The sequence below is a fragment of the Bathycoccus prasinos genome (assembly GCF_002220235.1).
Source record: "Bathycoccus prasinos genomic : Chromosome_6".
Taxonomy (NCBI): Eukaryota; Viridiplantae; Chlorophyta; class Mamiellophyceae; order Mamiellales; family Bathycoccaceae; genus Bathycoccus; species Bathycoccus prasinos.
This window is the reverse complement of record NC_024003.1, coordinates 438,719-465,380: the sequence shown is the minus strand read 5'-3', so window position 1 is coordinate 465,380 and position 26,662 is coordinate 438,719. Positions and strand designations below refer to the sequence as shown.

At 49.0% G+C, this 26,662-nt stretch overlaps 16 protein-coding genes across 16 annotated transcripts; 11 read left to right on the top strand and 5 right to left on the bottom strand.

Moving 5' to 3' along the window:
• Nucleotides 1–121: 121 nt before the first annotated feature.
• Bathy06g02580 (unnamed protein product) lies at nucleotides 122–3,598 on the bottom strand (the record flags this gene model as incomplete). The annotated part of the gene is made up of 1 exon (XM_007512744.1): nucleotides 122–3,598. The coding sequence occupies one exon, from the start codon at nucleotides 3,596–3,598 to the stop codon at nucleotides 122–124; it is 3,477 nt and encodes a 1,158-aa protein (XP_007512806.1).
• A 414-nt stretch (nucleotides 3,599–4,012) lies between these two features.
• Nucleotides 4,013–6,229, top strand: Bathy06g02570 (unknown protein; the record flags this gene model as incomplete). Its single annotated transcript, XM_007512514.1, has 1 exon — nucleotides 4,013–6,229. One exon carries the CDS (start codon nucleotides 4,013–4,015, stop codon nucleotides 6,227–6,229), a length of 2,217 nt encoding a protein of 738 aa, XP_007512576.1.
• Nucleotides 6,230–6,349: 120 nt separating this feature from the next.
• On the bottom strand, nucleotides 6,350–8,533 carry Bathy06g02560 (F0F1 ATP synthase subunit alpha; the record flags this gene model as incomplete). The annotated part of the gene is made up of 1 exon (XM_007512646.1): nucleotides 6,350–8,533. The coding sequence occupies one exon, from the start codon at nucleotides 8,531–8,533 to the stop codon at nucleotides 6,350–6,352; it is 2,184 nt and encodes a 727-aa protein (XP_007512708.1).
• A 369-nt stretch (nucleotides 8,534–8,902) lies between these two features.
• Bathy06g02550 (RNA exonuclease 4) lies at nucleotides 8,903–10,033 on the top strand (the record flags this gene model as incomplete). Its single annotated transcript, XM_007512298.1, has 1 exon — nucleotides 8,903–10,033. The coding sequence occupies one exon, from the start codon at nucleotides 8,903–8,905 to the stop codon at nucleotides 10,031–10,033; it is 1,131 nt and encodes a 376-aa protein (XP_007512360.1).
• A 78-nt stretch (nucleotides 10,034–10,111) lies between these two features.
• Nucleotides 10,112–11,137, bottom strand: Bathy06g02540 (predicted protein; the record flags this gene model as incomplete). Its single annotated transcript, XM_007512681.1, has 1 exon — nucleotides 10,112–11,137. One exon carries the CDS (start codon nucleotides 11,135–11,137, stop codon nucleotides 10,112–10,114), a length of 1,026 nt encoding a protein of 341 aa, XP_007512743.1.
• A 700-nt stretch (nucleotides 11,138–11,837) lies between these two features.
• Nucleotides 11,838–12,797, top strand: Bathy06g02530 (predicted protein; the record flags this gene model as incomplete). The annotated part of the gene is made up of 1 exon (XM_007512635.1): nucleotides 11,838–12,797. The coding sequence occupies one exon, from the start codon at nucleotides 11,838–11,840 to the stop codon at nucleotides 12,795–12,797; it is 960 nt and encodes a 319-aa protein (XP_007512697.1).
• Nucleotides 12,798–12,860: 63 nt separating this feature from the next.
• Bathy06g02520 (predicted protein) lies at nucleotides 12,861–13,895 on the bottom strand (the record flags this gene model as incomplete). Its single annotated transcript, XM_007512419.1, has 1 exon — nucleotides 12,861–13,895. One exon carries the CDS (start codon nucleotides 13,893–13,895, stop codon nucleotides 12,861–12,863), a length of 1,035 nt encoding a protein of 344 aa, XP_007512481.1.
• A 59-nt stretch (nucleotides 13,896–13,954) lies between these two features.
• On the top strand, nucleotides 13,955–15,322 carry Bathy06g02510 (unknown protein; the record flags this gene model as incomplete). Its single annotated transcript, XM_007512291.1, has 1 exon — nucleotides 13,955–15,322. One exon carries the CDS (start codon nucleotides 13,955–13,957, stop codon nucleotides 15,320–15,322), a length of 1,368 nt encoding a protein of 455 aa, XP_007512353.1.
• A 678-nt stretch (nucleotides 15,323–16,000) lies between these two features.
• On the top strand, nucleotides 16,001–17,137 carry Bathy06g02500 (unknown protein; the record flags this gene model as incomplete). Its single annotated transcript, XM_007512669.1, has 1 exon — nucleotides 16,001–17,137. One exon carries the CDS (start codon nucleotides 16,001–16,003, stop codon nucleotides 17,135–17,137), a length of 1,137 nt encoding a protein of 378 aa, XP_007512731.1.
• Nucleotides 17,138–17,302: 165 nt separating this feature from the next.
• Nucleotides 17,303–18,205, top strand: Bathy06g02490 (glutathione peroxidase; the record flags this gene model as incomplete). Its single annotated transcript, XM_007512654.1, has 2 exons — nucleotides 17,303–17,801; nucleotides 17,835–18,205. 2 exons carry the CDS (start codon nucleotides 17,303–17,305, stop codon nucleotides 18,203–18,205), a joined length of 870 nt encoding a protein of 289 aa, XP_007512716.1.
• Nucleotides 18,206–18,484: 279 nt separating this feature from the next.
• Nucleotides 18,485–19,738, top strand: Bathy06g02480 (hypothetical protein CHLNCDRAFT_134209; the record flags this gene model as incomplete). The annotated part of the gene is made up of 1 exon (XM_007512490.1): nucleotides 18,485–19,738. The coding sequence occupies one exon, from the start codon at nucleotides 18,485–18,487 to the stop codon at nucleotides 19,736–19,738; it is 1,254 nt and encodes a 417-aa protein (XP_007512552.1).
• A 309-nt stretch (nucleotides 19,739–20,047) lies between these two features.
• Bathy06g02470 (predicted protein) lies at nucleotides 20,048–22,119 on the top strand (the record flags this gene model as incomplete). Its single annotated transcript, XM_007512400.1, has 2 exons — nucleotides 20,048–20,683; nucleotides 20,944–22,119. 2 exons carry the CDS (start codon nucleotides 20,048–20,050, stop codon nucleotides 22,117–22,119), a joined length of 1,812 nt encoding a protein of 603 aa, XP_007512462.1.
• Nucleotides 22,120–22,187: 68 nt separating this feature from the next.
• On the bottom strand, nucleotides 22,188–23,780 carry Bathy06g02460 (MATE efflux family protein; the record flags this gene model as incomplete). Its single annotated transcript, XM_007512311.1, has 1 exon — nucleotides 22,188–23,780. One exon carries the CDS (start codon nucleotides 23,778–23,780, stop codon nucleotides 22,188–22,190), a length of 1,593 nt encoding a protein of 530 aa, XP_007512373.1.
• A 54-nt stretch (nucleotides 23,781–23,834) lies between these two features.
• Bathy06g02450 (predicted protein) lies at nucleotides 23,835–24,236 on the top strand (the record flags this gene model as incomplete). Its single annotated transcript, XM_007512512.1, has 1 exon — nucleotides 23,835–24,236. The coding sequence occupies one exon, from the start codon at nucleotides 23,835–23,837 to the stop codon at nucleotides 24,234–24,236; it is 402 nt and encodes a 133-aa protein (XP_007512574.1).
• Nucleotides 24,237–24,317: 81 nt separating this feature from the next.
• Nucleotides 24,318–24,983, top strand: Bathy06g02440 (predicted protein; the record flags this gene model as incomplete). Its single annotated transcript, XM_007512703.1, has 1 exon — nucleotides 24,318–24,983. The coding sequence occupies one exon, from the start codon at nucleotides 24,318–24,320 to the stop codon at nucleotides 24,981–24,983; it is 666 nt and encodes a 221-aa protein (XP_007512765.1).
• A 310-nt stretch (nucleotides 24,984–25,293) lies between these two features.
• Nucleotides 25,294–26,601, top strand: Bathy06g02430 (predicted protein; the record flags this gene model as incomplete). The annotated part of the gene is made up of 1 exon (XM_007512659.1): nucleotides 25,294–26,601. One exon carries the CDS (start codon nucleotides 25,294–25,296, stop codon nucleotides 26,599–26,601), a length of 1,308 nt encoding a protein of 435 aa, XP_007512721.1.
• Nucleotides 26,602–26,662: the final 61 nt, after the last annotated feature.

Below are 26,662 nucleotides of genomic sequence, written 5' to 3'. Positions count from 1 at the left end.
GGCGAACGAGCGAGAGACGAAATTTGTAAGTATTACCTGATTACGCAGTATATTTTCTATACATAATCTACAAACTAAAGTTCTAAAACACGCGCACTAATGGTATGTACTGTTATATTTACTAATGCTTCATCAGCAGCTCTCTCAGCGAACGTTTCGTTTCCATCAACCTTTGGTTTCTTTGCTCGACCCTGGCGGCTTCCTCTTTCAACTTGACCAAATGTTTCGATTCTCTCGGAGTGCCGGTGGCGTTGGACATCATCTTCGCGAGCAACGTGGGCGTGGACACCGTTGGGGTTCCCGTCAAAGAATCGTTGGAGTTGTTTTCGTAGCCCATGATTGAATCCTCCGTGCTCGTTTGTCTGGATAAGTCGCCGCTCGCGTTGACTTGTTGCACAAACTCAGACGCCTTTTCGTTGGCGCGTTGCTTAAACTTTGAAAAATTTTGCGCCAATCTCGAACCTTCCAACGAAGCGTTCAAGGATTCCATTTTACTCGCGAGGAAGCCAGATGCTTTATTTGTTTGGCGCTGTATTGGGCTATCTTCGTACTCTTTTCCAGCGGCGGCGTTCTTGGCGGCGTCCAATTCGCGTTGTTTCTGTTGTTCTCTCAAGACTTCTTTAATTTCAGCGTTCAGCCGCTGAGCGACGGAATTTGCAACTTCGACCGAGGCATCGACGACAGAGACGCAGTGCATGGCTACTTCAACGGTCGTCTTTTCGATGAACGTAGTCCAAGCGAGAAGAAGGGTTTTCACAGCGGTCTCACTTATCGATTGAATCCTTTTGCACTTCTCTAAACTATCGTCGATAGATTTCTGGAAATGATTCGCGTCTAATCGCGAGTTCAAGACGAGCTCAATGTCCTCTCTGGCGAGTTTGATTTCGTTTAACAAAGAGTGACGCAATCTCGACCGCGCCGCTTGTATATCCTTTACGCGTCCGAACAATTCTATTTCGCGCTCTAACGCTTGCGCGCGTCTGGAAATCATCGCGTCGATCGCATTCATCGTCGACCGCGCGGCGTGCAACCGATGATCTTCTTTTTCAATCTCGTCGGTGAGTTTCGTCGCTTCTTCCATCGCGTCCAGATTCTTTTCGATGTCGCCATCTAACGCGTCATTAACAATCGTTTCATCGGCTTCGCGTTTGCTCTGTTCCCAAGGCGCGACCAGCGTTTCCACCCCGGCGGCAATTTTCTTCCCGCACGTCGCGTCTCTTTCGCGTCTTGATTTCCGCGCAAACTCGCTCCAGTTTTCAATCGCCGTTTTACCCCGAACGTCTTCCTGTGAAAATGTTGATTTCTTTACTTCGTAAAAAGAACGAAGCGTTTCTAAATCTATTCGCGCGTTATCTTTTGTTTTTTCGACCAGTCTTTGGAGGTGTTTAATATCTTGCGCAAAGACTCTATCGTTTTCGAGTTTCGTCTCATCGACCTCTTTCGGGTCGATGAGCTCAATCTTCTCGGCTTCGATAATTTGATTCAGTTCACTCTTCTCGATGTCTTCCCAATCGTTGTTGTTGTTGTTGTAATTATTTGTGTTCGTGTCTCTGCTATTCGTGCTATCCATGCTCGCTCTTCCAGCAGAATTGAATGTTGTTGTCGTCGGAGGCGAAGCGCTAAATCCTACGCGGCGCTGTAAAGACGCAGGCGATGACTCCTTTTCGACAACCGACTTGTTGATTGGTATTGGCGTGCTCATATCTGAACCAGTAGCCGTGAGATGAGCAGTAAAAGCATCACTATTACTCTCCACGAGTTTCATTCTCGTCAAGATATTCTGTAAGACTTTCTTTACTACGCCCATTTGAAACAAGACTCTTTCGCCGCGTTCGAGCGTTACGTTTAACCACGCCAACGCTTGTCTATCAACTTGTACTTTCGACAAATCCAACGCGTCTCTTTTCAAACATTCTTCGTATCCTTCGCGAAAATTTCTCAATTCTTCAACCAACGTTTCTCGTTGCACGGCGAGATCGGAGGACGAAATCGCGCGCACGGATACCAGCGCCGCTTCGGTGGTGAGCTGCGCGATACCGCGCGAGGCGGTATCGGAAATACACACGCGCAGTTCGCGCTCGAGACTCAAGATACATTCGATAACCGCGACGCTTGCATCTATGGCAATGCCAGCTTTAGGCGGGATTTCATCTTCGGTGAGTTCTTGCTTTCGCTCTTTTTGTTTGCTCTCGTTTCGACTACCTTTTCCATCAAAATCATCATTCATATCGGCATCTTCTTCTTTCGAAGACGCATTCACATCTTCCTCGGCGTTCTTGTTCTTATTTCTGTCATCGCTATCGTCGTCGGAAACCAAATCACCATCGAGCGACTCCAAGTCGTCCACGAGCTCTTCCTCCTCCTCTTGTTCCGTCGCCGCTTGCACGACGCTCAAATCATCAAACAAAACCTGCGAGAACGAAGCGACGGTTGTCTTCCCGAGAATCTTATTCTTCTCCAACTTCAACGTGTTTTCGTTGTTCTCCCCTTCGGTGCTATTCCTACTACTGTTCGTCTTCTCTCTGTGCTGTTTCTTACAAATCTCCATCGCTAAAATGACGTCTTCAGAACACACTTTCTGAAAAACTTCCTCCCTTTCGCGTTTCAAACACGTCGTCACGTCGCCTTCCTCTTCCAATACCTCCGCCTCGACGACTTCGATGAACGTACCGTCGATGCGTTCGCACAAACGATCAAACCTCGACTCAAAGTTCACCATGCTCTCTTCGTCCTTACCAACTTCTTTCCCTAAATTCTGCAATCGCTCTACCGCCTCACCCATTTCCGTCGCTTCCAACAACCTCTTTTTTGCATCGACCCCGCCCAACAACGCGCAACTCGCCGCGAACAACGGCGCGCGATGCCCGCTCTCGATAACCCGATCCCAAACTCGAAACGTACACCGCGTCGGCAGCACGTTCACGAACAACGTCAACAACCACTGCGAACTCGTAATCGCGCTGACGATGTTATCCGCGCCTAACGCGTCCAAGTGTACCCCCAACTCCGGTTCAATCTTATTCACGACTCTCGAAAACACCCGCTGGTCCTCCATCGCTTTCGCCATCCCTTCGGTAAAGTATCCAGGTACGATTCTATTCACCAAACCATCTAAGCACCAAAACGCGCTCTCCTCGTCCATCCCAGAGAGCAAAAAAAACGCGCAAATAAAGTTCATCGATTGCACGTACCCCGTCGCGGGATCGTGTTGGGCGAACGCCAACAGTACGTGTTTCAACGAATTCCACATCTTGTCCCCGGGTATGCTCAGCCCGCACTTCTCGAACGTGTGTCCACTTCTCGGTAAATCCTTCTCGATTTGCGATAACGTTTCCAGAGTTGTTTTCGTCGGTTCAATTCGAGCGCGTTCGAGTAGTTTTTGGAAGTGTTCGGGGTCCTTCTTCATAGTGTTCGTCGTAACGACTTCCGCGTTAAAGAGTAATTTCGACGCCCATCGACTGGCTCTCGTTTCCTCGGGATGCAGCGACGAGTGTCGCCATTTTTCGAGCGTTTTTCGTTCCTCCGTATCCTCCACCTTTTCCTTTGCATCCTCCTCTCGAGGAGAAGACGCGTCGTCGTCGTCGTCATCGCCGTCCATGTTTTTAATAATGTTTTCTCTCTACGAGCGCGTAGTGGGAAAAGAAAAAGTCAGGAGGAAACAAAAATTCTGACGAAACGGCTTCTTTTTTTTTGTTTCAATTCAGAGAAAAAAAAAAGAGCAACCAACGAGCTCATTAATCAGAGGGTTTTTCACATAATTTATACTCTCATCACATTCCTTTTCTTTTTCTGAAGAAGAAGAGGAGCACTCTTCCAACGCGAAAAACGGCGAGAGAGTTTTCAGGAGGAAAGAGCGTTCTTTTTTGCTTCCTCCGAGGAAGGAGGAGTTTGTTCGTGAAGCGCGCGAGTGGTTTCGAAACGAGCTTTTTATTCTCCTCTTCAATTCTTTCTCCCGTTGGCATCTGATTTCAAATTTGAAATCAGATTTGGTGTGTTTGTTTACTTTTTAAAGATGGATCGCGCGTACTTGCGCGCGAGGTTAGATCGATCCTTCGAGGAGAGTTACGACGTGTTTCCGATGGTTTCGTTGACGAATTCGGCGGAGAATGAGAGCAGGCCTGGAGAGAGGGACTTTGACAATCTCTCGGGCACAGTCTCGCAGGGTTTGTTGGTCTCTCGATTTTTTAAGAGATTGACGAGGAAGTATTGCGAGGTTGAAACGTGTTTCATCGACAGCGCGTCGAATTTGAAGAAGAAGAAGACGAGTAGCGAGAAAGTGCCGTTTCAGTTTTTTATGCCGAGCCGGACGAGCGCGAGAGAACATCGGGTGTACGTGGAGTGCGCGATTGAAAAGAAAAAGGTACCGGCGGTGAAGATTTGCGCGGACGCGACGAGTTTCGAGAAGAGCGAGTTGCGGTTGAAATTTTTAGAGGAGGAGGAAGACGAGAGAAGAGCGACGATGATGGACGAAAGGGTTTTGAGGGTGTTGCCAGATGCCGTCCTTAACTATTTGACGAAAGAAGAGTCGAATTTTGAGGGATTCGGTACGGACGAGCATCAAACTTGCGCGAGGAGATTTATTTTAAGAAGGAGTAAAGAGATGACGACGACGACCGGCAAAGACAGCATTAACTTTACGGTGGAAGGTGTGGAAGTTGAGCGACCATTCGTGAGATACCGCGGGTGTAGGAGTGCTACGGCTGGATCGATTACAGAACGAAATGCCGCGAGCGAGTCGGTGTCGAACGCGTCTTTGGAGATTACGAGCGTTCGGCCGTTCTCGATGGCGTTGAAACGTCTCGGCGACTTGAAGGTTGCGTGCCAACGCGCAAACGTTCCCATTGAGAATATGGTGCCATTTTTCACTCCGAAGACTGGAAAAAAGAGAAAAGCTGCCGAGGCAATGAATGGAATCGAGAAAGAAGAAGTATCCGTTTTAGACATTTCTTCTACGCCGCTTTCCGTCATGGCTATACCGCGGCTGGAGAAGCAAGCCATAGTGACTTGTCTTCGTCGCGAGTTGCCTTTATCACTCGGATTCTCTAGCGATGAAGAATATTTAGAATCGTTCGCGGCGTTTCATCACTTGAGCATCGATAAAGGTTCACTCATTAACCGAACTATTAAACCAGACGGGGTACAAGCGAAGAAGGAGTATTATGGCGTCAGATACGCCGATGTAGTGTTTGAGAATACGACGGAAAGATGGGTTTATCCGATCACTTTGTTGCTTAAACAGAACGGCGCAACCGAAATAGCTGCGAGAAATACCGAGGAATTCTCGCAATCGTTGATCGTGAAGAACTTTGCGGAAAGTATCGAGTCTACGACGCATTTGGGCATCTCCGTATCGTTTTTTCGAGACGAAGAGAACGGTGCAATAGAACGAGAGGCGATGGCTAACGAACTTGCTCATGGTGATGATATTTTGGACGCAAGTGCGAATCAGATTTCTATAGACCCACTCTTACAGGCGCTGCAAACGCACTCGCCGCCGTTTCTCGGGTTTCGCTTGGCCCTGGATGAGTACATCGACCCGGTTCTTGAAAATACTCCAAACACTAGACGACGTTTGCGAAGAGCGTCGTCGATTTCAGCCGGAGCAAACTTCAACGATGTCGTGCACGACTTCGGAGGATTGCTTACGCAAAGTACGATACCGTTGACGCTTGATTTAAACCAACCGCTCGCGATTGATGAGCAAGATGGAATGGACGTGGTTCGGGCGCAACAACGCCACTTTCTATTGAATAGCCCGGTTCAAGACGAGGAAGTGGCGATGGCGTTCACAACGTTGGATGAGAGGAAGACGAAGAAAGCAAAGACTATAGTGAAAGCTACAACGATAAAAACGCCACCGCCGCCCAAAGCACGCGTGCCACACTTTTCTAAAAGTAGCACGAAGACGACGACAAAGCCACCACCAAAGAAGATGAAAAGTGAAGAAAACAATTCCTCGACGGAGAGATTCGATGCAATATCGGAGATTTTGCGAGACGCAGAGGAGAAAACTCTTCTGTCGAAAAGTGGAGGATCGAAATACCTCACCATAGACGATTTGCTATTCTTCTTGGAATATTCTGATCCAAACGTGGGCGCAGACTGTCGCAAAAAGATTGGGAGGCGAAACGGTTTCAGTCGAGCAGACGTGATGAAGGTCGTTCTGCAACTCATTAAGAAAACCGCAAAACGAAAAACATTTCGCGGAAGGAACGACAGAGTTGCATGATGTGGGTACCGTTGGTGCTACTATCTGCTGTACTATATTCGTTATTATTAGAAAAGAGAAACACAATCGCATACGTTGTAATGCTAATAAGAGAGACATACATACACACAGACATTTTTTCTAAAACATCTTAGCCGCGACATCTTTGACAACCGCCGCGATCTTGCCTTCATCCGCCGCGTTCAACGCGCCAATCGAACTCGCATTGATTGATTCTACCACGTCTGCAATATTACTTTTCGCTTGCACAATGCACGCGTTGGCAAATTCTAGCATTTTTGCTCCGCTTACGTCTTCTCTCTCCGCGAAGGAGGTTTTCGTCATAGCGTAAACGCCTATGAACGATTCAGCAATCGATCGTACCTCACCGGGCGTTTGTTTCATAAATAACCCGACCGCGTCGGATTTTGCGTTTAACTTTCTCTTCTCTTCGCCAGACTTGCCGTACGCAGACATGTCGTCGGATTGCATGAGTTGTAAACGAAGCTCTAACGCGTTGATTTTTTTAAACGCTTGCGCTTGCCCCGGCGCGCCGATGCGACTGACGGACATTTTTTGATCCCAAATCCATCCTGTTTCAGGATCGAAATCTTTGATAAACACTTGCCCGTCTGTGATGGACATAAACTCCTCAACCAACGGACGCGGTTGCGTGTACGCATTTTCCGGTGCGCTCGTTTGATTGTTGCGTTTGGCGTAATTCGTAATGCTCGACGCTTGCGATGCTGCTTCGCCTTTCTTTTTCAACCCATCCGCGAGCTTCTTTTGCAACGCTTCTGGCATGCTCTCGAAGTTTGCAACCGTTTCTCGCGCTTTTTGCATGTAATCAATCGATCCTTCACCATTTAAAGAACCGGTATAGTCTTTGTCGTACGCGCCAATTGGATGCGTCATCGCTCCTAACAACGTGATCGACCCACCCCCTAATTTATCATTCAATCGACCTACTCTTTGTAAAGTCGTTCCTAAAAACCGTCTGCGCTCCGCCATGGCGGCGCTCACTAACATTCCTTCAATCTCTTCTTTGTTTTCGTCGGATTCGTCGTCTAATTTTGCATCCGGAGCGAGTTCGGCCATTTCTCGCGCGAATCCTGTCATCCCGCTAAAATCGTCGACACACAAGAGCGCGTCTTGGCCGCTTTTACGCGCGCCTTCCGCGATAGCGAAAGCGGTTAAAGTAGCGACGTATCTTTCCGCAATTGTGGCGTCTTTGGAAACTGTCACTACAGTTGTCGATGTGTTCGTATTTTTCTCTTCTAAAACGTTGAGCGCTCTGGCGATTTCTAGCGATTTCTCTTTACTCGCACCCACCGCGGCGTACACGCACCGAACGTTGCTCTTTTTTTGCGCGCTCACGGACATCTGTAAAAACTCAGAAACTCCCGTGTTCGGTTCGCCGGAAACGAGCAAACACTGTCCTCTTCCAATCGGTGTCAAAACATCCACCGCGGACGCGCCGGTAATCAAAGGCGTCGTGATTGGTTTCCTCGCGTCCACCGGCGGTGGATCCGCGACTAAATTCTCACCACTTTGTTCGCTCAAATACGCTTCCGAGATGGATTGAAAACCGCTCGCGCTCGTTGGCGCCCCCAACGCGGAAACAATTCTTCCTCTCAAATCCTTCTCCGGCGGAATCTGAAACGCTTTCGATTTACTTTTCTTGTTCTCCTCGTCCATCTTCTCCACCTCCAACGCGTCCCCGACTTTAATCTCTGCCACGTTATCCGAATCCGGCACGTGCACCGCGCCCAACTTCGTCGCTAACATCGCGAACGATTTCGGCTCCCTGTGACTTAACAAAATCGCCTTCGCTTGTAACCCGGGAAAGCGCAACACCGATCCGAGTTGCACGCTCGACCGCAAACCTTCCAAAACGAGCAAACCGCCCGGTTGAATCGAAGTCACCGTTCCGGTTTGCCCAATCGACGTTTGCCCGTCCGTTTCTTCTCGCGTGGCGTCGATAACTTCCTGTCCTTCAAACGCGTCTACCCCTTCTTCGCCGCCGGCGAAGGCACCCGCGGAGGAGGAGAAGGCAACCGAGGAGGAAGAGGAGGCGGTTTTTGAAAACATGCCGATCGTATTAGTGTTCGTCTCGTCGTTCTTCCCGCTCTCGTCCTCTGGTCTTCGGGTTGCCTTCGCAGAGAAAGACTTTGACGAATTCTGCGAACGCGAAGAAGAAGAAGACAAAGAAGCGTATCTTCCACATCCGCCGCCGCCTTTACCTGCGCTTCTCTGCGCCAATGATACGACCCCTACGACGCCTCGTCGTCTCGTTTCACTCAGCATCATCGTCATCATCGTCATCATCGCTCTATGTTTCAAACTTTTCGCTTTGGGAGGAGAAGAACTGCGAGTCGTAAAAGTCTCCGCCGTTAAAGCCTTCGCCGCGCGTTCGTGATGATGCGGACTTCTCGTCAAGCACGAGTGGTGGATTGTTTGCATCCCACAACACCACCAATCGGTTCAAAGCGTTCGCTTAAACCCAAGAGAGACAAAAAAGAAGACCACGCGCGCACGTGCGGTATATAACGTAAAGGTTTTACGCGTCGCGTGCAGATAAAGCGCAGATGCGTGTGTGTCTGCGTCGATGTGAGTAAAGCGAAACTCTAGCAAGAAGAATAAAGTGAAGAGAAATTTCCCCTAAAGGCATTCCCCAAAGAGAGAGACACGAATATGCCGTGGTACTTGAACGACGGAAACGTGAACGACGGGAAAAGAAGGCAGAAAGAGAAGTCAAAGAAGAGCGGGACTTTAATGAGGATTTCGTCGAGAAGTGATGATAAAATCGACGAGAAACGCGAGGAGAAGAAACTGATAAAGAAAGAGGGAGAGGAGGAAGTCGCCGCCGGCAACAAGAAGAAGAAATGGAAGAACAAGTTTAAGAGGAAGCGAAGGAGAGGGAAAGAAGACGAGGAGGAAAAAGAAGACGACGATGATGAGAAGGAGGAGAAACGAAAGAAACAGAAATCATCATCCTCGTTGCTGTTATCGAAGGCGCCGTCGGTGTCCACCAACTGGCACAAATTGGTCGCGAGAGGAGATATCAAGACGAGCGAGAAAGGGAAGCGCAGGAAACGCGATTTTGACGCGCCTTTGCCACCCCGGTCGGCGTCGGCATCGGCGAGAGAAAACTATTACGACAATGATGGGAACGATGCTGAAAATGAATGTGGTCGTCGGGGTAACGACGAGGATGCCGACGACGAGTTACGGAGACCGACGCCGACCTCTCGCGACGCTTCCGTGACGGAAACTTTAGCCATAGATTGCGAGATGGTCGGCGTCGGCGAGGACGGGACGAGGTCCGTGCTCGCTCGAGTCACGGTCGTGAACGAACACGGGAATGTCGTTTTGGATACGTTCGTGGAAACTACGGAGAAAGTGACGGACTACCGAACCAAAGTCTCAGGCGTGCGTCCGAGAGATTTGAAAAACGCGCCAAAATTTGCAGACGTGCAAAAGATGGTGTCGAAGCTCATCGAGAAGAAAATCGTCGTCGGTCACGGATTGAAGAATGATTTTAAAGCGTTGCTTTTGAATCACCCGAGAGAGCGGACGAGAGATACGGCTCTGTATCATCCGCTGACGAGACCGTTGCGATCGCACGAACGGTGCGTCGAAGGCGCGCCGAGAGGGAGAGGCTGCAGGAGTTTAAAAGAGCTGACGAAGACGCACTTACGCATGACGATTCAAGAAGGCGAGCACTCGTCCGCGGAAGATGCTCGAGCTGCGTTGTTTTTGTATGCAAAGTTCAAAAAGAAATGGGAGCAGTCGTTGCTCGTCGCGATGAGGAAACGTCATTAGTAGCATTTTATTTTAGGCGCGCTAAAAATCTAACACATATATTTCTACGAACCACTACGTGACTACACGACTAAATCTCTAACGAAACTTTCCTTGCTTTTGCTCTTTCATCCTTAGCATTTCGTTTTGGTACCGAACGAGATCGTTCGGCCCCCACCACCCCCATTTCGCTTCGCGCGGATACACAATCAACGGCTCCAACGGCGTGCAATTTTTCGAGACTCGTAAGTGCGCGCGCATGCGTTCCGCGCTTCGAGTTTCGTACCCACGCCCGTCGTTTCGGTAGATGAAACGAGTGGAATAGCCTTTATTATGTGGGCCGTTTTGGCAGCACTTTTCGTCGCAGCCGCAGCATCTAAAATACACCACCGGTTCGTTGGAGATTAACCGTTTCGTTTCTTGCGCGCCGATTAAGACTAATATAATCGCCGAAAACGCAAAGACGGACGATAAAACCACCCCGGTACCAACCGTTAAAGAGACTAACCCTGATTTCGCATACGTCGGTCCTAAATTTCCGAACGCGTCCTTCACGTACTCCACGATCCCATCGCTCGTGTTTATCGTCAGATAATAAAATCCAACCGCGGCAACCGCGCACACCACCGCGGACGCCCAAATCGGCCCCGGTGGCCTATTCGCCGGATCTCTCCCGCCTACCAATTTCATCTTCTCCTTGTTCACTTTCCGTCTCTGTTCGTTTTCCGTCATTTCTTTCTCCTCCTCGTACTCTCTTTGCTCCTCCTCGATTTTCTTGTCCTGTGTTTCTTTCAAGCGTTTCACTTTTTGTAACAACGATTTCGCTCTCGCTTCTTCCGCTCTCAGTGCGGTTTCTTTCACCAAAACTTCCGCGTTTAACTTTGATTTGTTGTTCGAGCCTTCGTTTTCGAACGAGAACTTTGTTTGCCGACCGATGTCATCGTCGTTGTCGTTGTTATTATTATTCGATAAAGAAACCGCTTTCGGATGTCTCCTCCTCCTTCCCCGATGAAAAGGATCATCAAAAACGCGTTTCGATGACGACGTAAACGACGACAAAGATTCTCCTCCTCCTCTTCCTCCGACGAAAAAGGAGGAGAATAAAACGCTCGAAACGGAGCGCATTTCTTCTTTCCTTCCCCCGTTTGCAACGGAGAGAGAGAGTCTGCGTGCGTGTATCTCTCTCAATATCCGAGCGCGATATTTGTGACGACACTTCGGGAAAGATATTTCGAAAATCTCCTCAGTATTGAGAGAGAGAACAACAATCGAAGCGCAATCACGCGACGGCCGGGCTTCCTCTCGCGCTTCCTCTCTCGCTTTACATTTGGAGTTGTGCTTTGCCGCGTCTCGGGGTCGTCGTCTTCGTTAATGCGCGCGAATACGAACAGGTGTTGTCATCATCATCATCATCTTCTGCATTACATTTTCGGGAAGAAAGCAAACACCAACACCTCGAACAGAGCGTTCGTGTGCCTGGTCGCGGTGTTGACGTGCGCGCTCTTCGCGCTCGTTTCCCGAGCGAAAGAGACGAAGCGGGCGTTAAACAACATTGCTGTCGCGAGATACGGCGGTTTTAGGGCGAAAGGCAGCGGCAGCGGTAAAGGCGGGCCGTTGGTTTTCTCGTCTTTCTCGTCCTCTGTGGTGGCGGAAAAGATTGGACTTGTAAGCAGCGAGGAACTGCGCTCGTGGTCGACGGGGCGATTGCAAAAGACTTTGGACGTTTTAGAGAAGGAGAGACGAGAAATCGAGGAGCAGATTCGTTTTGCGAGTAGTGATTGAAGGCACGGAGTAGTAGGCGCGAGGAAGTGTGATTGATAATACGATGTCGCTCGCCAACGCGCAATACAAAGTGCACGAGGTGAAACCTTTGCAATCGAAACAGTTTAAAAAGGATGCGGACGTCGCGAAGGATTTGTTGGATAGGGCGTGTTGGCAAGTGCAACCGATCATGAAGAAGAGGAAATGGTCCGTGCCTGTCGTCGCGGAAATGCCTCCCAAAAACACCGGGCCGATTGGCGTGAACTACGCCGGGAAACGAATCACGGTGATGTTGAGGAAACCGACGAAATACGGTGGCGGTAAAGACGGGAAGACGTTTTTCGATTTAGACCACGTTATTTTAGTATTGTTGCACGAGTTAACCCACATCGTTCGAGGGCCTCACGACGACGTGTTTTGGAAACTTTTGGACGAGTTGAAGGAGGAATACGACCAGTTGAAGAAGGAAGGCAAAGGCGGCACGGGTGAAGGATTCGACGCGAAATCGGTTGGAAAAATTGGCACGAGAGGTTTTGGCGGCGCATGGGATAAGCAAAAGCTAGGCATTAACCCGAGAGAGAGCGCGCGGAACGCGGCGTTGAAGCGATTGGAACAACACAAGAAGATGATCCCAGTCGGCGGCGTAAAATTGGGCGGCGGTGCGGCGGTGAGACCAGACGTAGATCCGCGAGAAGCCGCGAGAAGAGCGGCGGAGAAACGAATGAAAGAGACGATGGATTTCAGTAAAAAATTTGGTTTAGATTTAGAGAGCGAAATTGTCGCCATAGATTTGATTAGTAGTAGTGATAGTGAAGAAGAAAAGAAGGAGAAGAAGGGGAAGAATGATGGTGAGAACGTGGTCGTGATTGATTTGCTTAGTAGCGACGACGAGAAGGAGGATGCGAAGGAGAACAAAAAGAACACAACGTTGGGAAAGAAGCACCCGTTATCAGCAGGCAACGTTGTTGGCAAACGCAAGTGCTTGTGTTGTTCGTTTCCTGGAGAGTTTTGCCAAAAGATATAACAACGCGCATAAAGTTTTGAAAGACAAACGCAACAACGACATGCATATACACGCACACATATATTACCCTACTAAACTCGTACCTGGTCCCATAATCGAGCGCCTCTGTCTTGGCTCTTTCACAACCAACCGCATCGATCTCGGTCTCTCCACGTCAACAATCAAATACCCAAACGGTTCCTCCGCGTTGCTCGGATCGTACTCCGCGTGCACCGTCGCGTTCCCTCTCGCCCCTCTCGCGTGAAATTGCACTCTCACCACCTCTCTCCCACTCGCCGGGTCTCTCACGATCGTGTGTGGAATTCTTTGTCGCTGACTTCGATTTCTCGATTCGCTCCCGTACCCGGTGATGCTCTCGCCGAGCGCCGACGTGACTCGCGGGTCCAACTCGATCTGTTTCAAAGCCGCGTTAAACGCCACGTATTCTTTCGGACTCATGAATAACTCTTTGCTGGCGAAAAATAAAGCCGAGGCGGCTAACCCTAACCCAAGCACGATCACCACGGAATACCCCGCCGTTTCCGCTTTCGTCACTGGTTTCTCCGGTATCCATTTATCGGTTATCTCGTCGAATTCCTCGTCCTCCTCGATGGTTAAAGCACCCGATGATGAATCATTTTTCTTCTCGCTACTACTGTTGTTACTACTACTTTTGCTAGTACTATTACTACTACTCGCGTATCCTCTAAACGAATTAAAGAATTGGCGACGAAGTCGTAGATTATTATTAATAATAATAACATTATTATTATCAATGTCATCGTTAGTATTGCTTCTCGTCGAAAAACGAGCCCTACAGAACGAGGACTTCTTCACGCTCGATGATGATGATGATGATGATGATGATGAGTAGGATCCAATTGGATTCAGTTGTTGGTGTCGAGAACGCATCATCTTTCCTCTTCTTCTCTCGTCATCAAAGTCCTCCTCCTCAAAACTCCCAACGAACGTTCTGGAGGAGGAGACAGAGAGAATAACTCTTTTCGAAGCCGCCGCTGCTAAAGTCGATGATGCGTGTTTTGTTGATCTCGTTCGAAGCATATTTGTGTGTGTGTTTGCAGTTGTGCGTGAGAAAAAGTGACGCGCGAAATTCTCCATTTCCGCTCGCTGCTCTGCGCTTTGTGCGACGACAAGTCCTCTCTCTGTCGACTCGAAGAATGTTTTTCGGCGGCCTGAACGACCCGTCCGAAAAACTCCGCAAAGAGCAAAAGAAAGAGATGGAAAAGAAGCGCTCTAAAGCGACCGCCGCCGCGAGAGGAAGACTCCGGGAAGGGGAGCAGCAACGGGAAACCAATCGAAACACAAACGCGGAAACCAAAACGAAAAGCAAGAAGAAGGAGAAGCGATACGAGGTGCTTTGGAAAGCAGAGTTACGCGTTCGCGTGGAGGACGTCGCATTGAAACGTGGGATTCGCACGCGAAGGGAGGATAAGATTCAACTGCCAGCGAGTGCGCTGAGAATGCTCGAGAGATTTGATGACGAGATGGGTGCGAGGCAACCGAATGCGTTTTTTTACGTTTCGAGAGTCGATGAAGATGAAGACGAAGATGAAGACAAAGGATGTTACTGCGCGGCATTGGATTACCAAGCGGAGGAAGATTCCGTGGTCATTCCAACAGACTTGTATAAGAGATTAGGGTATTCATCTGGCGATGAAAAGAATCTCCTCCGCGTGGAGTTTCGCTCTCGAGCGCTCGAGAAGTGCGAGTGGGTGAAGTTGCAACCGAAATCGAACGAGTTCTCGAAGTTTTTAACTCGTCATCCCGAGGCGGACGTGAAGATGGTTTTGGAGAACGTTTTGGTGCAGCGGTCGTGCGTGCACGTCGGGGATGTCTTTGAGGTGGACTTTTCCGGATTCGTTTCTTCTTCTTCTTCTCCTTCGGAATCAAAGTTTGTATTCGAGTTGAAAGTGGTCTCGTTGAAAGTTGAAGGCGGCGAAGAAGATATCGTGGCGAGTTTAATAGAAACAGACGTGGAGGTGGATTTAGCGCCGTCAATGGAACACGACGAAGTCGTCGAGCGCATAGACACGTTAAATAGAAACGACGAGGAAGAGAAGAGAAAAGAGAAGGAGAAGAAACTCGCGGAGGCGAGAGAGGCGCGACGGCGAATCGAACGAAACGAAGAACGCAAAGAGAAATTAAGACGATTTCGAGAAGCGATGGCGAAGAAGCTTCCTTTAGAACCACCACCACCACTTGCTTCGTCGTCGTCAACATTGAAGACGGCGACAACAAACAACGTCGTGAGAATACGAATATCTTTACCGACGGGCGAGGCTATCGATCGAAGATTTTACGACACCGACGACGTCTCCTCGCTCTTCGATTTCGTCTTGGCGTCGTATTCGTTCGAAGAAGAAGAAGATAAAGAAGATTCAGACTTTTGCTTAGTCACGAGAGGCGGTAGGTTTGGAGAAGAGAAGAAGAAGAGAATATACAGAAGCAGTAGTAATAGAAGTAGCAGTAGTTTAGGTGCCGCGGGAGTCGCGTCCGGCGACGTGTTCTTCGTCGAGAAGTTGTAATAATACGATTTGTTTTAATACTGCGCATTTTTCAAATCTTTCCCCAAACACTCGAGTGAAAAGAGAGAAAAAAAAGGGAGAGACACATAAACTTTTTCCGAAAGAACGAAACCCTAACTCTTTTTCAAGCCTGTTTTTTGAACCCTTTGTAACTTTTTTAATACACCATCTCGTAAACCCTACCTCGTAATATACACAAGAGCAGACGTGGCCGAGTGGTTAAGGCGTTCGGCTGCTATTCGATCAACTAGAAACCAACTGTCCACACTCACTTCTATTTCAATCTCAGCATTGAGATATCCAACACACGAGCATTGTGAATACCAATGATACACGACTGTTACTGAATACCCAACGGGTGCGCGAGTTCGAACCTCGTCGTCTGCGTCTTTCTTTTTTTTTGTTTGTCGTTGTTTCTTCTTCGTTATCGTGTTGTTTCGCGTCGTCGTCGAGTGTTGCGTATGGCGCGAATCTCTGCTCTCGGTGGTGGTAAAGCGTTCGGGGAAAAAATAATCATCCTCAGAATAAAAACTTCATCGTCGCTTTTATATCGCTCTCTCTCTTTCTTTCTCCGACGACGACGACTAGTGAGAGAGAGAGAGAGAGGAGGAAGAGAGAGGGAAGAGAACGATTTAGTAGTATCTTTGTTTTGGGGTGGTGGATTAAAATAAAGGGACGATGGAGTCCACGAACAACAACCAAAAAACAACGCAGACTCCACCCACATCATCGAATGTTGTTCACAATAACGATAATGGTTTCCAACAACAACAAAACCATTATTCTCCGTCGGTCCGATCGAAAGCGATGACGTTGCTCTTCGCCGCTTTTTTGTGCGCGATTTCCTTGTTCTTATCCACCAACGACGCTTCCTCTTTAGTGGACGTGGAATCGATTGAAGATGGGCGGATAATGAGAGAAGGGGTGGACGTCGAAGAGGCGGAAAAGGAAAGCGAGGTGGATAAGTTCGGGTTCGAGAGCAAAGAAGAAGAAGCAGAGGAGATAGAGGTAGAAGAAAAAGAAAACAAATACAGAAAAGAAGAACATGATGAATCCGTGCTGCGAGTATTCGAAACATCGAACGATGGTGAAAGTATTAACATGACTCCGCCGGATATCGATTACGAAAACGCAAACAAAAAGATAGTTTTAGTCGGGAACGGACGAGGGGTTTTGAAATCCCGTAAAGGCGAGAAAATAGACAACGAACACGACATCGTCGGCCGGTTCAATTTTTTCGTCACGAAAGGGTACGAGCGAGACGTCGGGCGCAAATTGGATTTATGGTTTTTGAACAAGCTGAAATTGCCCGGCAACGCTCGGTTTCGCGGCTCGACGACGACTGGGAAATCAAAAATGAATTTAAAAATGAAACCAACGATGGGGTATTACATCCCAGTTGCGTTCGAGGTATCACCGCAGTGTCAAAAGAAACGAGGTCCGGGCGCGAAGACGTGCGTTCCAACCTCTAAAAACAAACGCGCCATCGAATCCGAGAAACGCGTGTTATCCCGAGCGTACGCCAGGTTTAAAATCCATCCCGAGTTCGTCCCAGAAGTCTACCAAAGACTATTACACGTCAAATACGACTTCCGACACCGATTCCCGTCCACTGGTATTCTCGCTTTAGTCTACTGCTTAGAGAGATTCCCGAACAGCACCGTCTCTTTGCACGGGTTTGATTTCGTCGGCGAAACGCCAAAAATCGGCCACTACTGGGAGAAGATATTCAAGCTCAGAACGGTGCACTCGCTCAAGTTGGAGAAGCAGTTCGTCGGGAAACTGATTCAAACGGGAAGGGTGAGCATTTTGTAGCCCCCGAGAGCAGCTCAGAGGAGGAAGATTTTAGTCTCTAGTTTATTAGATTTTTAGTACTTTACGTAGCGCGCACTAAAAAAACGTTACAACTCCTCTCGTTATTCTTATTATTATTGTTAGTAGTCGTCGTCGTACGTGCAGCAGTGGATGACACTTGCAACAATGGGGTCGGAGAACGGTTCAAAAGCGACGACGGCGACGAGTAAATCGTCGTTGAGTCGCATGGGCGCGATGATTATTCTTTCCCTTTTCGCGTTCGTTCTCTTTTCGATGACGACGACTTTGGGGAACTCGTCGTCGAACTCGTCGTTAGGAGGAGGAGAAGGAGGATTAGGAGGAGGTAGACGACGCGTGCACACGAAGATGGCGAACTTAGCGAGCGAGTCGCCGGAGATGTTAGGATTGACGGTGCAGAAGAGGGAGAAGAAGAGGGAAACGACGAGCGAGGACGACGAAAAGAGGAGGAGGCGAGGAGGACAGGCAAAGTTAGGGGCCAACGCAGACCATGTGTCAGAAAAAGAAGAAGAACGAGAAATAATAATGCTACCGCACGTGCGAACGAATATCTACGATCCACTACCGAACCAATTCCAACTGAACGGCGAGCCGTTCGATTTCACCTCGCTGCGAGGTAAAGTCTCGCTCTTCGCGAACGTGGCGAGTAACTGAGGGTACGCGAGCGCAAACTATAAAGGCTTTGCCGGTTTGCGCGAACGCTTCGCATCGAAAGACGTGCAAATAGTCTCGTATCCGTGTAATCAGTTTGGGCATCAAGAACCGGGCACGCCGGAGGAGATATTAAAGTTTGCCAAAGAACACGCGTACCCGGAGGATGCTATTTTAATGCAAAAAGTAGACGTAAACGGGAAGAACGCGGATGAAAATTGGAAGCTACTCAAAGCCGCGTTTAAAAACAAAGACGTCTTTTGGAACTTTGAAAAGTTTCTGGTCGATCGAAACGGTGTTCCTAAAAAGAGATACGGCAGCACGTGGTCGAAAGACATCGCCAAAGATATCGAAACTCTCTTGAGCGAAGAAGAAGAGCAAGCCGGCGAAGACTTGTAAAAAATGTGAGCGCTACGCTCGCGTAAAAGAGGAAGAGAGAAAGAGAAAGGAAAAGAACAAAGGTTTCCCTCTGCTACGCGTATAAAGTGACGGCGCACTCCGATAAAGATTATCTCGGGTCGCTCGATAGAACGCAGTAGTATGAGAGAGAGAGAGAGAGAGAGAGAGAGAGAGAGAGAAGCGTGTTGATTCGTTGTATTAATAAATTTTACGAGCAAAGTTGAAGAGAAAAAGTTCGTTAGAAAAAGCGACAGAAGGACCCCTCCCCCAGCTCTTCTCATGACGGCGTCGACGACACACGAGGATTTCGAATACGCTCGATGGCTGGACTCGAACGTGAGTACGCTCGTGAAAGCGGACAAAAAAAACGCGTTCGAGGTTTTTTCCTTCGCCTCCGAGAACGCCAAAGATGCAAAGATATCCTACGCGCACATGGGGACGATGTGTGAAACCAAGAGAGGATTGTTCTGCGCGGCGTTTCAGTGCTCCACGTCTGGGTGCGAAGGGAAACCAGGGCAGCACGTTCGGTTTTGCACGAGCGAAGACAAGTGCGAGACGTGGACGGAGACGAAAGTGCCCATGTTTGGGTTGAACGCGCTGTGGTCGCCGGTGTTGCATTATCTGGAACAGACGGATGAGATTCTGTTGTTTTATAGCGAGAGTAGGAAGCAGTTATCCCCGGGCGGCGATGTGAAGCTCATTCGGACGAGAGACGAGGGAATGTCGTGGTCGGAACCGGAGACGATACTCACGCACGAATCACTCGGAGGCGTCCCGAAAGTCATCGCGAACAGAGTGTGCCAAGGTCTGAAAGAAGAGTGTCTTCGGCTTCCGTTTTGGACTGAACCGACCGATAGTTGGCTTCGATATCGACAGTATCATCCGATGGAAGAAAACGCGTCGTTAAAGAAGAAAGTATATCACAGTCCACCGGGGAGTCGGGATGATGACAGCGAAAGCGTGTACTCGGGCACGATTGACTCTCACGACGGTGGGAAAACCTGGGAAGCTCCTCGGATAAAGCAACTGGTCAAATTTCCCGAACATACGTGGTTGATTGAAAATAGCGTGCTGAGAAGTGCGCTTCAGAACGAATACTCGATGTACATGAGAAGCGCGACTGGAGAGGTTTGGTACAGCTCGGGCGATGATGCTCAACAGTATTGGAGCACTCCAGAGCCCATTCCAAATCTCCCCAATCCGAATTCAAAAGTAAGCGCGAACGTAGATAGCTTCGTATACACTACCGCGAACGGAGAGGTAAAAGAACGCGTCGTCCTCGCGCTCAATCCGTCGAAAACGAAAAGAGCTCCGCTCGGTCTTTACATTTGCCGCGCGCACAATAGAGAGGAGAGCGGGAATCAGAAATACCCTTTCATAGAAGTCGAAGGCGACCCGAACGGTAACTTTGCCTACCCGACGACGTTCATAGCGTCGGACGGAAGCGTCTTCGTCATTTATACCGCGTGGGACGTCGGTATTCGCGTCTACCGAGTTCCTTCTTTGGATCTCGAAACGGCTTTGGTTTCCTAATAACGTTTGTATGATTACATCACCACGCAGTTGCTGTTCAAATTCTCTCTCTCTCTCTCTCTCTCGAAGTTCTCTCGCGACGTGATATTTTGTATTCGCTTCTTTTTCTCTCTCCTGCTTCAAAAAATTTCATCTGCAAAATACGTCAAAAATTCCCCCGGCGGCGGCTTAAAATTACGCGAGAAAGTTTACGAACGAACGCGCGGATTATCGATCATTTCCTCTGCGAATACTCAAAAATTACCACCACTCGTCGTACGTTTTAACCACGCGAAGCATTCAGAGCGTTACTAATAAACGTCTCACATCATGCCTAAAAAATCCACCAAATCCAAATCCAAGCGAACGACGTTGAAGCAGAAATACAAAGTCATTCGTAAAGTGAAAGAGCACCACAAGAAGAAGCGGAAAGAGGAATCTCGCCTGAAAAAACTCGGGATCAAACCGAAGAAACCGAAAGAGATTGGCGGCGTCCCGGCGAATTACCCGTACAGAGACGAGTTAATCAAAGAGATGAAGTTTGAGAACTTTCGTCAAGATCACATCAAAGAGCAGAAGAAGTTGGAGAGGAACCAGAAGCGAGCGGAGAATAAAGCGAAGGCGAAGGCGGGGGGAGAATTTGAAGATTTGGCGACGATGGCGAAGAAGAAAGAAAACGCGTACGAGATGAAGTTGAAAGCGCAGTTGGCGGAGACTCTTGGTAGTTCTGCAGATGGCATGCAAACGGCGGACGATAGGGATTCGGACGCCAGTCGCCGGGCGTATTACAAGGAGTTCGTAAAAGTGGTCGAGTTGTCGGACGTGGTTATTCAAGTGTTGGACGCGAGAGACCCGTTGGCGTGTCGAGCGCCCGAGGTGGAGAGGTTCGTGAGGAAGACGAATCCTGGGAAGAGGGTGATTTTGTTGCTGAACAAGATTGATTTAGTGCCGAAGAGCAACGTGGAGGTACGTTTTTTTATCGTTTTTGTTTTATCGTTTATTCTCTCTCCGCGGGGGTGATGAAGAAAATATTTAGCGGATTTCGCTGATGTCCTGCGCGCTAAATGCTACACACATTTGTGCGGGATGCTTGACGTTTACCAATATAATGATAGGAAGAGTCTGACTCGCGGAGTGAATTTGTTTTTCGTTTTTTCGTCCAATCTTTTGCTTTTGTTTTAAAGACTCACCGCCGGACCAACCGATTCTTCTATTTATCGACGCAGGCGTGGCTGAAATATTTCCGCGAAGAGCTTCCTGCGATTGCGTTTCAAGGCAACAAAAAATCTAAATCCAACGGTGGCGGGGCAACCTTATTGCAACTGTTGAAGAACTACGCCAGAAATAAAAATATCAAAACGTCTATTACCGTCGGCATCGTTGGGTTTCCGAACGTCGGTAAATCTTCCATCATCAACGCGTTGACGAGATCCTCGACCTCCGCCGCGACTGGGAATACTCCAGGAATGACCACGAAAGCGAAAGAGATTATTTTGGACAAACACGTGAAACTTTTAGACAGTCCTGGCGTGGTTTTTTCGTCTGCGAACGGTGAATCGGAAGGCGCGACGGCTCTGAGAAACTGCATCAAAATCGAACGTCTGACGGATCCGATTGCGCCGGTGCACGAAATCATCCAAAGGTGCCCTCAAGAGAAACTGATGGTGACGTACAAAACTGGAAAGTGGGCCGATGTGGACGATTTCTTGAGACAAGCCAGTCGCTCCATGGGAAAACTGAAGAAAGGTGGTATTCCAGATTTAGTCGCCTCGGCAAAAGTTATCTTAGCCGATTGGAACGCCGGGAAGATCCCGTACTTTACGCAACCGCCAAAATTTCGCGAAGGACACGAACAACACGCCTCCACTGAGTTTGTTTCTATCGAAGCAAAAGAATTTGACGTCGAAACCGCGTACAAGAACGAAACGTCTACGGTTATCGCGGGTTTACCAGAGAATGACGACGTCGATTTCGCGTTGATGAGCGATACCATCGGTTCGGGGATGATGATTGAAGAGCACGAGGATGTTTTGATAGAAAGAGCACAAACGAATGGCGGCGCAGGAGCGAGAAACATTGACGACGACGACGACGAGGAAAATATGGACATTTCAGAGGAGGAAGAAGCGGAAGAGTTGGACGACGGCTCTGGAAAAAGAAAAACATCTGCCGCCGCCAAGCGCGCCGAACGCGCGATGGAAATTTCCAAGCGCGCCGACGCCAAGGCGCAACTCGGAAGAAACAAACAGTTATACGGCAACGAAGGACAATATAATCCTGGGCAAGAAAAAGCAAAAAGAAAGCGCATGAAAAAAGATAAAGAAATCGCTAAGAACTTGGAACAAGACGAAGGCGACGGAAGTGATTTCGATTGGAGCGAAGACGAAGACGTAGAAATGTAAAAATCTCCCTCATCCTCCTATATTATATAACTAAAGCGCATATCCTATACTAAGTACTAGTACGTGCCTCAAAGCGATAACAACGGGGCGTCGTCGTCCATGTCGCTCTCTAACAAAGATTCTTCCGTGTTCTCACCGTCGCTTCCACTGCCGCTCGTCTCTCCTTCGCTCTCGTCTTCTTCTTCTTCTTCTTCTTCCTCGTCGGATCGATCCTCTTCCTTCAAAATCCAAAAGAAGACTCTCCCGGATAAAAAGAGCATCCGCCACACGTTTAGCGCTAACTTTGCGGTCCATACGCGAGCTATTACTTTTGCACCGGAGTTCGAATTTCCATCGTTAATCAACGTCGCGCTTAAAACAGTTGGTAAAAACACGACGCCGACTCCCGCGACCATGACTTCTCTAGCGAAAGCAAACGATTTCGTCGCATACATCAGACCGTCCAACACAAAAACCACGGCGTTGACCGGTTGCGCGAAGGTCACGAGCATCCACGTTTTGCCGAGATAATAATTTGTCAGTTCATCGCCTACGAACAGCTTACGAGCCGCAGTTCCAAAAGCTAAGAATATCGCGCAAAAGAAAAAGCCGAGGCTGACGCCGTAGGATAGCAATCGCACCGTCAACGATCGCAACTTTTTAATCGATTTGATCGAATACAATCTGCTTCCGTAAATCGTTCCAATCGTAGCGAAACCGTCAACAATGTAGCTACACACCAACCAAAGCTGCGCTGTGAGATGATGCGCCGCGAGACCTGCTACCGGCAATTTTCTCGACGCCACAATCATGGCGACGAAGAACGAGAGTTGAAGCAAAATGCTTCGTCCAAACATATTGAGAGCGTCTACGAAATACTTTTTACTTTCTTCTTCTTCTTCTTCTTCTTCTTCGGCTGCCTCTCTTCTCCGTCTCATTTCTATCCTCCTCCTTCGCATCGTTCGTTCTAACCCAATCTTCTTCGGACGACTAAAATAAACAATCGCCCACCCTAAAACCGCGTGAAACATCACCACCACAAAATACGCCAGCCCGAGCGCGTCCAACGCCTCTTTCTCTCCTTTTCCCTTGGACGACGACGACGCGTGTAACACGACGCAAACCATCAGGACTTGTAAAAATGCCACCACACTATTCATCACCGACACCACGTGCACGTGACCGTACCCTCCTATAATTCCTACCGCGGCGTTCGAGCTCGTCTTAAACGGCATCGAGAGGCACCGCCAGGCGTAATACCCTCGCCCGATATCCATCCGGTCTGTCTCTCCCAAAGTGCTAAACAAACTGTTTCCAGAGACGAGTAAGAGTGCCCCTGCACTCGCGCCGGCGAGAACGGAAACGACCAGACTTTTCTTGCAATGCTTTCCCAAGAGCTTTTTCTTCTTTCCCTCGTCGGTTTCGTCGAGATGTTTCGCCACCAGGCTTCCAACTTGCGACGTGGAACCGTCCACCAGGAATTGGAAAACGGTCGTTCCTAAGTTGGAAATGTTCACGCAGACGCCGAACGCGGCGAGCGCGGAAGAACTCTTTCGCTTCCCCAAAATCACGTGTTGTAACGCTAAACCGATCGGTCCTGCTGCGTTTTGCACGGACGCGGAGAGCGACGCTTTGAGGAGCTCGATGTGCGAGATGTCATCCCGCTCGCTCCTTCTCAACATGATTTGAGTTGCGACAGTTACAAGCGTCAAAACTCTGACGGAGAAACGTAAGATATGACGCAAAGAACACCATCGACGGGGGCGTTCTCGCTCGCGCTTTTCCGGTGGCACCTTTGCGCGTGCGCTGTTTTTCTCTGCCTCTTTTTCGTCTCCGCGCCGTACGGACGATTTTATACCCCAAAAGCGAAGTCGTCGCTCTGGTGGGGTCCCGCAGTCGACGGACGAATCGGATGGACGGTGCAAGAGCTCGCGAGTCCAATCGCGTTGCTTTCGTTTTACCACTGTCGGGACGAAGCGTGGTTATTCAGCTTTCCGAATACTACAAATACAACGAACAATGGAGGCACGGTGCTCGTTTTGAGTTGGTTTTTTGTGCATTACATGCACCGAGCAGTCGTGTGGCCGTGGAGAAGGACGATGGGGAAAACCAATTTCCCGGTTGTTGGTGAGTCTTGATGTGTTCGTTTTTGCGCGAAAACGCGCGATTTTAAAAAGGCTGTGATGAACGAATATCCGCGCTTCTTAAGTCCAATTATGATGCACAAAACGATATATATGGTTGAATTTCTTCTTCTGAGCTTTATTTTTGCGCTTGGTGCGCGTTTGCGCGTGCATTTGAAAAGCGCATGTTTTTCGCTCGCTCGCTCGCTCGACTCACTCTCTTTCTCTCTCTCTCTCTCTGCGCTCTCCGCGCGCGTTCTCGAACAAACAGGTTCGGCAATCCTGTTCAACTTTTTTAACGGCAAATTCATCGCGTCGGAACTACGAGCGATAGGAGGTATTCGTCGCTCTCAGGACGATGTGTTGTTTAAACTCGGTCTCGTCCTCGCCGTATTTGGAGCGCTCGTCAACGTCGTATCGGACGAAATCCTCCTCCGCAGGCGAAGGGCGAATACGAGAGCGACGCCGTCCCGCGCCGCCGCGCGTCGCCACTCCGTCGTCTCCACCAACAAAAGCAGCAAATACATCCTCCCAAACGGATTCTTCTTCGATTACGTGTTATGTCCAAACTATCTCGGCGAATTCATCGAGTGGCTCGGCCTCGCCGTCGCCACGAACAACCTCGCCTTGCGCGCGTTCGCGCTTTGGACGTTCGCCAACCTCTTCCCGCGCGCCGTAAACTACCGACGGTGGTACGTGGACACGTTCGGAGAGAAAGCGGTCGGAAAGCACAGGAAAGCTTTCCTGCCCTTTCTCGTTTAATTATTTATACTGAGAGAATGATTATAAGCAAGTGTGTTATATATACACGCATAGAGCTTTGTAATAGTAGTAATATAGGCACCAAGCGGAAAAATGATATTTCACATCCCCTACGTACCGGCTTGTTTTTTGTGCGTGTGGGCTCTTTTCTTGACGTACCAAAGATTCGTTTGTTAAACGTGGCACTGCCTCTGATATTCAGACAGTTGTTTTTTTCCCTTGTTTTTCCATTTTATCCAAACGGCTTTACACAACAACAACACCACAGTGCGAAGACGAAACACTCCTCCTTTTCATCATCATCGTCATCATGTTTGCGACGACAACCCACCACCAAACGCACCTTTCGTCCTCCTCTTTGGCTGGATCGAAGAATAACCAGCGATCGTGCCGCTGCGCGCGACCGAGGACGACGACAAAGATGATGATGATGATGATGATGAATTCCCCAGAAAGCAAATCATCATCGTCCAATTCGTTAACCTCTTCCTCCTCTTTGTTCGGGAATAACAACGATTTTGCTGCGTCTTCTTTAAGACGCCAGATTGCGAGAACGACCACGTTATCGAAATCGAAAGTGGTGAAAGTATCCGCCGCCGCGTCGTTTGAGATTTCCCAAGAGGTGAAGAAGACGGCGTTGTTAGGCGTCCTCTTCGGTGGTTGGTACGCGTTTAACATCGTTTTCAACATTTACAACAAGCAAGTGTTGAAAGCGTTCCCGTATCCGTGGCACTGCACGATGTTCCAATTCGTGGGTGGATGCGTTTTAATCGCTCTCATGTGGGGTTTGAACTTAGTGGAAAGACCGAAGAAGGAGGTTTTCTCCACGGAGAATTTGAAGATGGTATTGCCGCTGGCGATGATTCATACGCTCGGAAACTTGTTGACGAACATCTCGTTGGGTAAAGTTGCGGTGAGTTTTACGCACACAATCAAAGCGATGGAACCGTTTTTTAGCGTTTTGTTTTCGTATTTGTTTTTAGGGGCGACGCCGAGTCCAGCAGTCGTGGCTGCGTTGGTGCCGGTGGTTGGCGGCGTCGCGTTGGCGAGTTTGGCGGAGGCGAGCTTTAATTGGATCGGTTTTGGCGCCGCCATGGGGTCGAACGTCGTCTTTCAGTCCAGAAACGTTTTCTCGAAGAAAGTTATGGGAGGGAACAAAGGCGTGAAGATGGATAACATCACTTTGTTTTCCGTGATGACGTTGTTGAGTGCGGTGATTTCCTTACCGTTGGCGGTGGTTGTCGAAGGCGTGAAATTCACGCCGGCGGCGTTGGCCACGAGCGGGTTCCCGTTGGCGGACATGATCCAAAGAGTATTTATTACCGGGGCGACGTTCCACTTGTACCAACAAGTCTCGTATATGATTTTGCAACAAGTGACTCCAGTCACGCACTCGGTCGGTAACTGCGTGAAGAGGGTGGTTGTCATCGCCTCCTCGGTGTTGTTCTTCCGCAACCCGGTGTCTCCGTTGAACTTGGCCGGCACAGCCATCGCGTTGGCGGGCGTCTTTGCGTACTCGCAAGTCGCGAAGAAAGGTGGTGGTGGTAAATCTTCTGGCGGCGCTTACACGGACGAGTTCAGACGGATCACCGGTTTGGTGAACTTGAAAGACAACTAATACGCGCGCTGTTTTTGTGCGTACGACGAGCGTGTGTTTGTATGACTTTCAGCGACGAAAA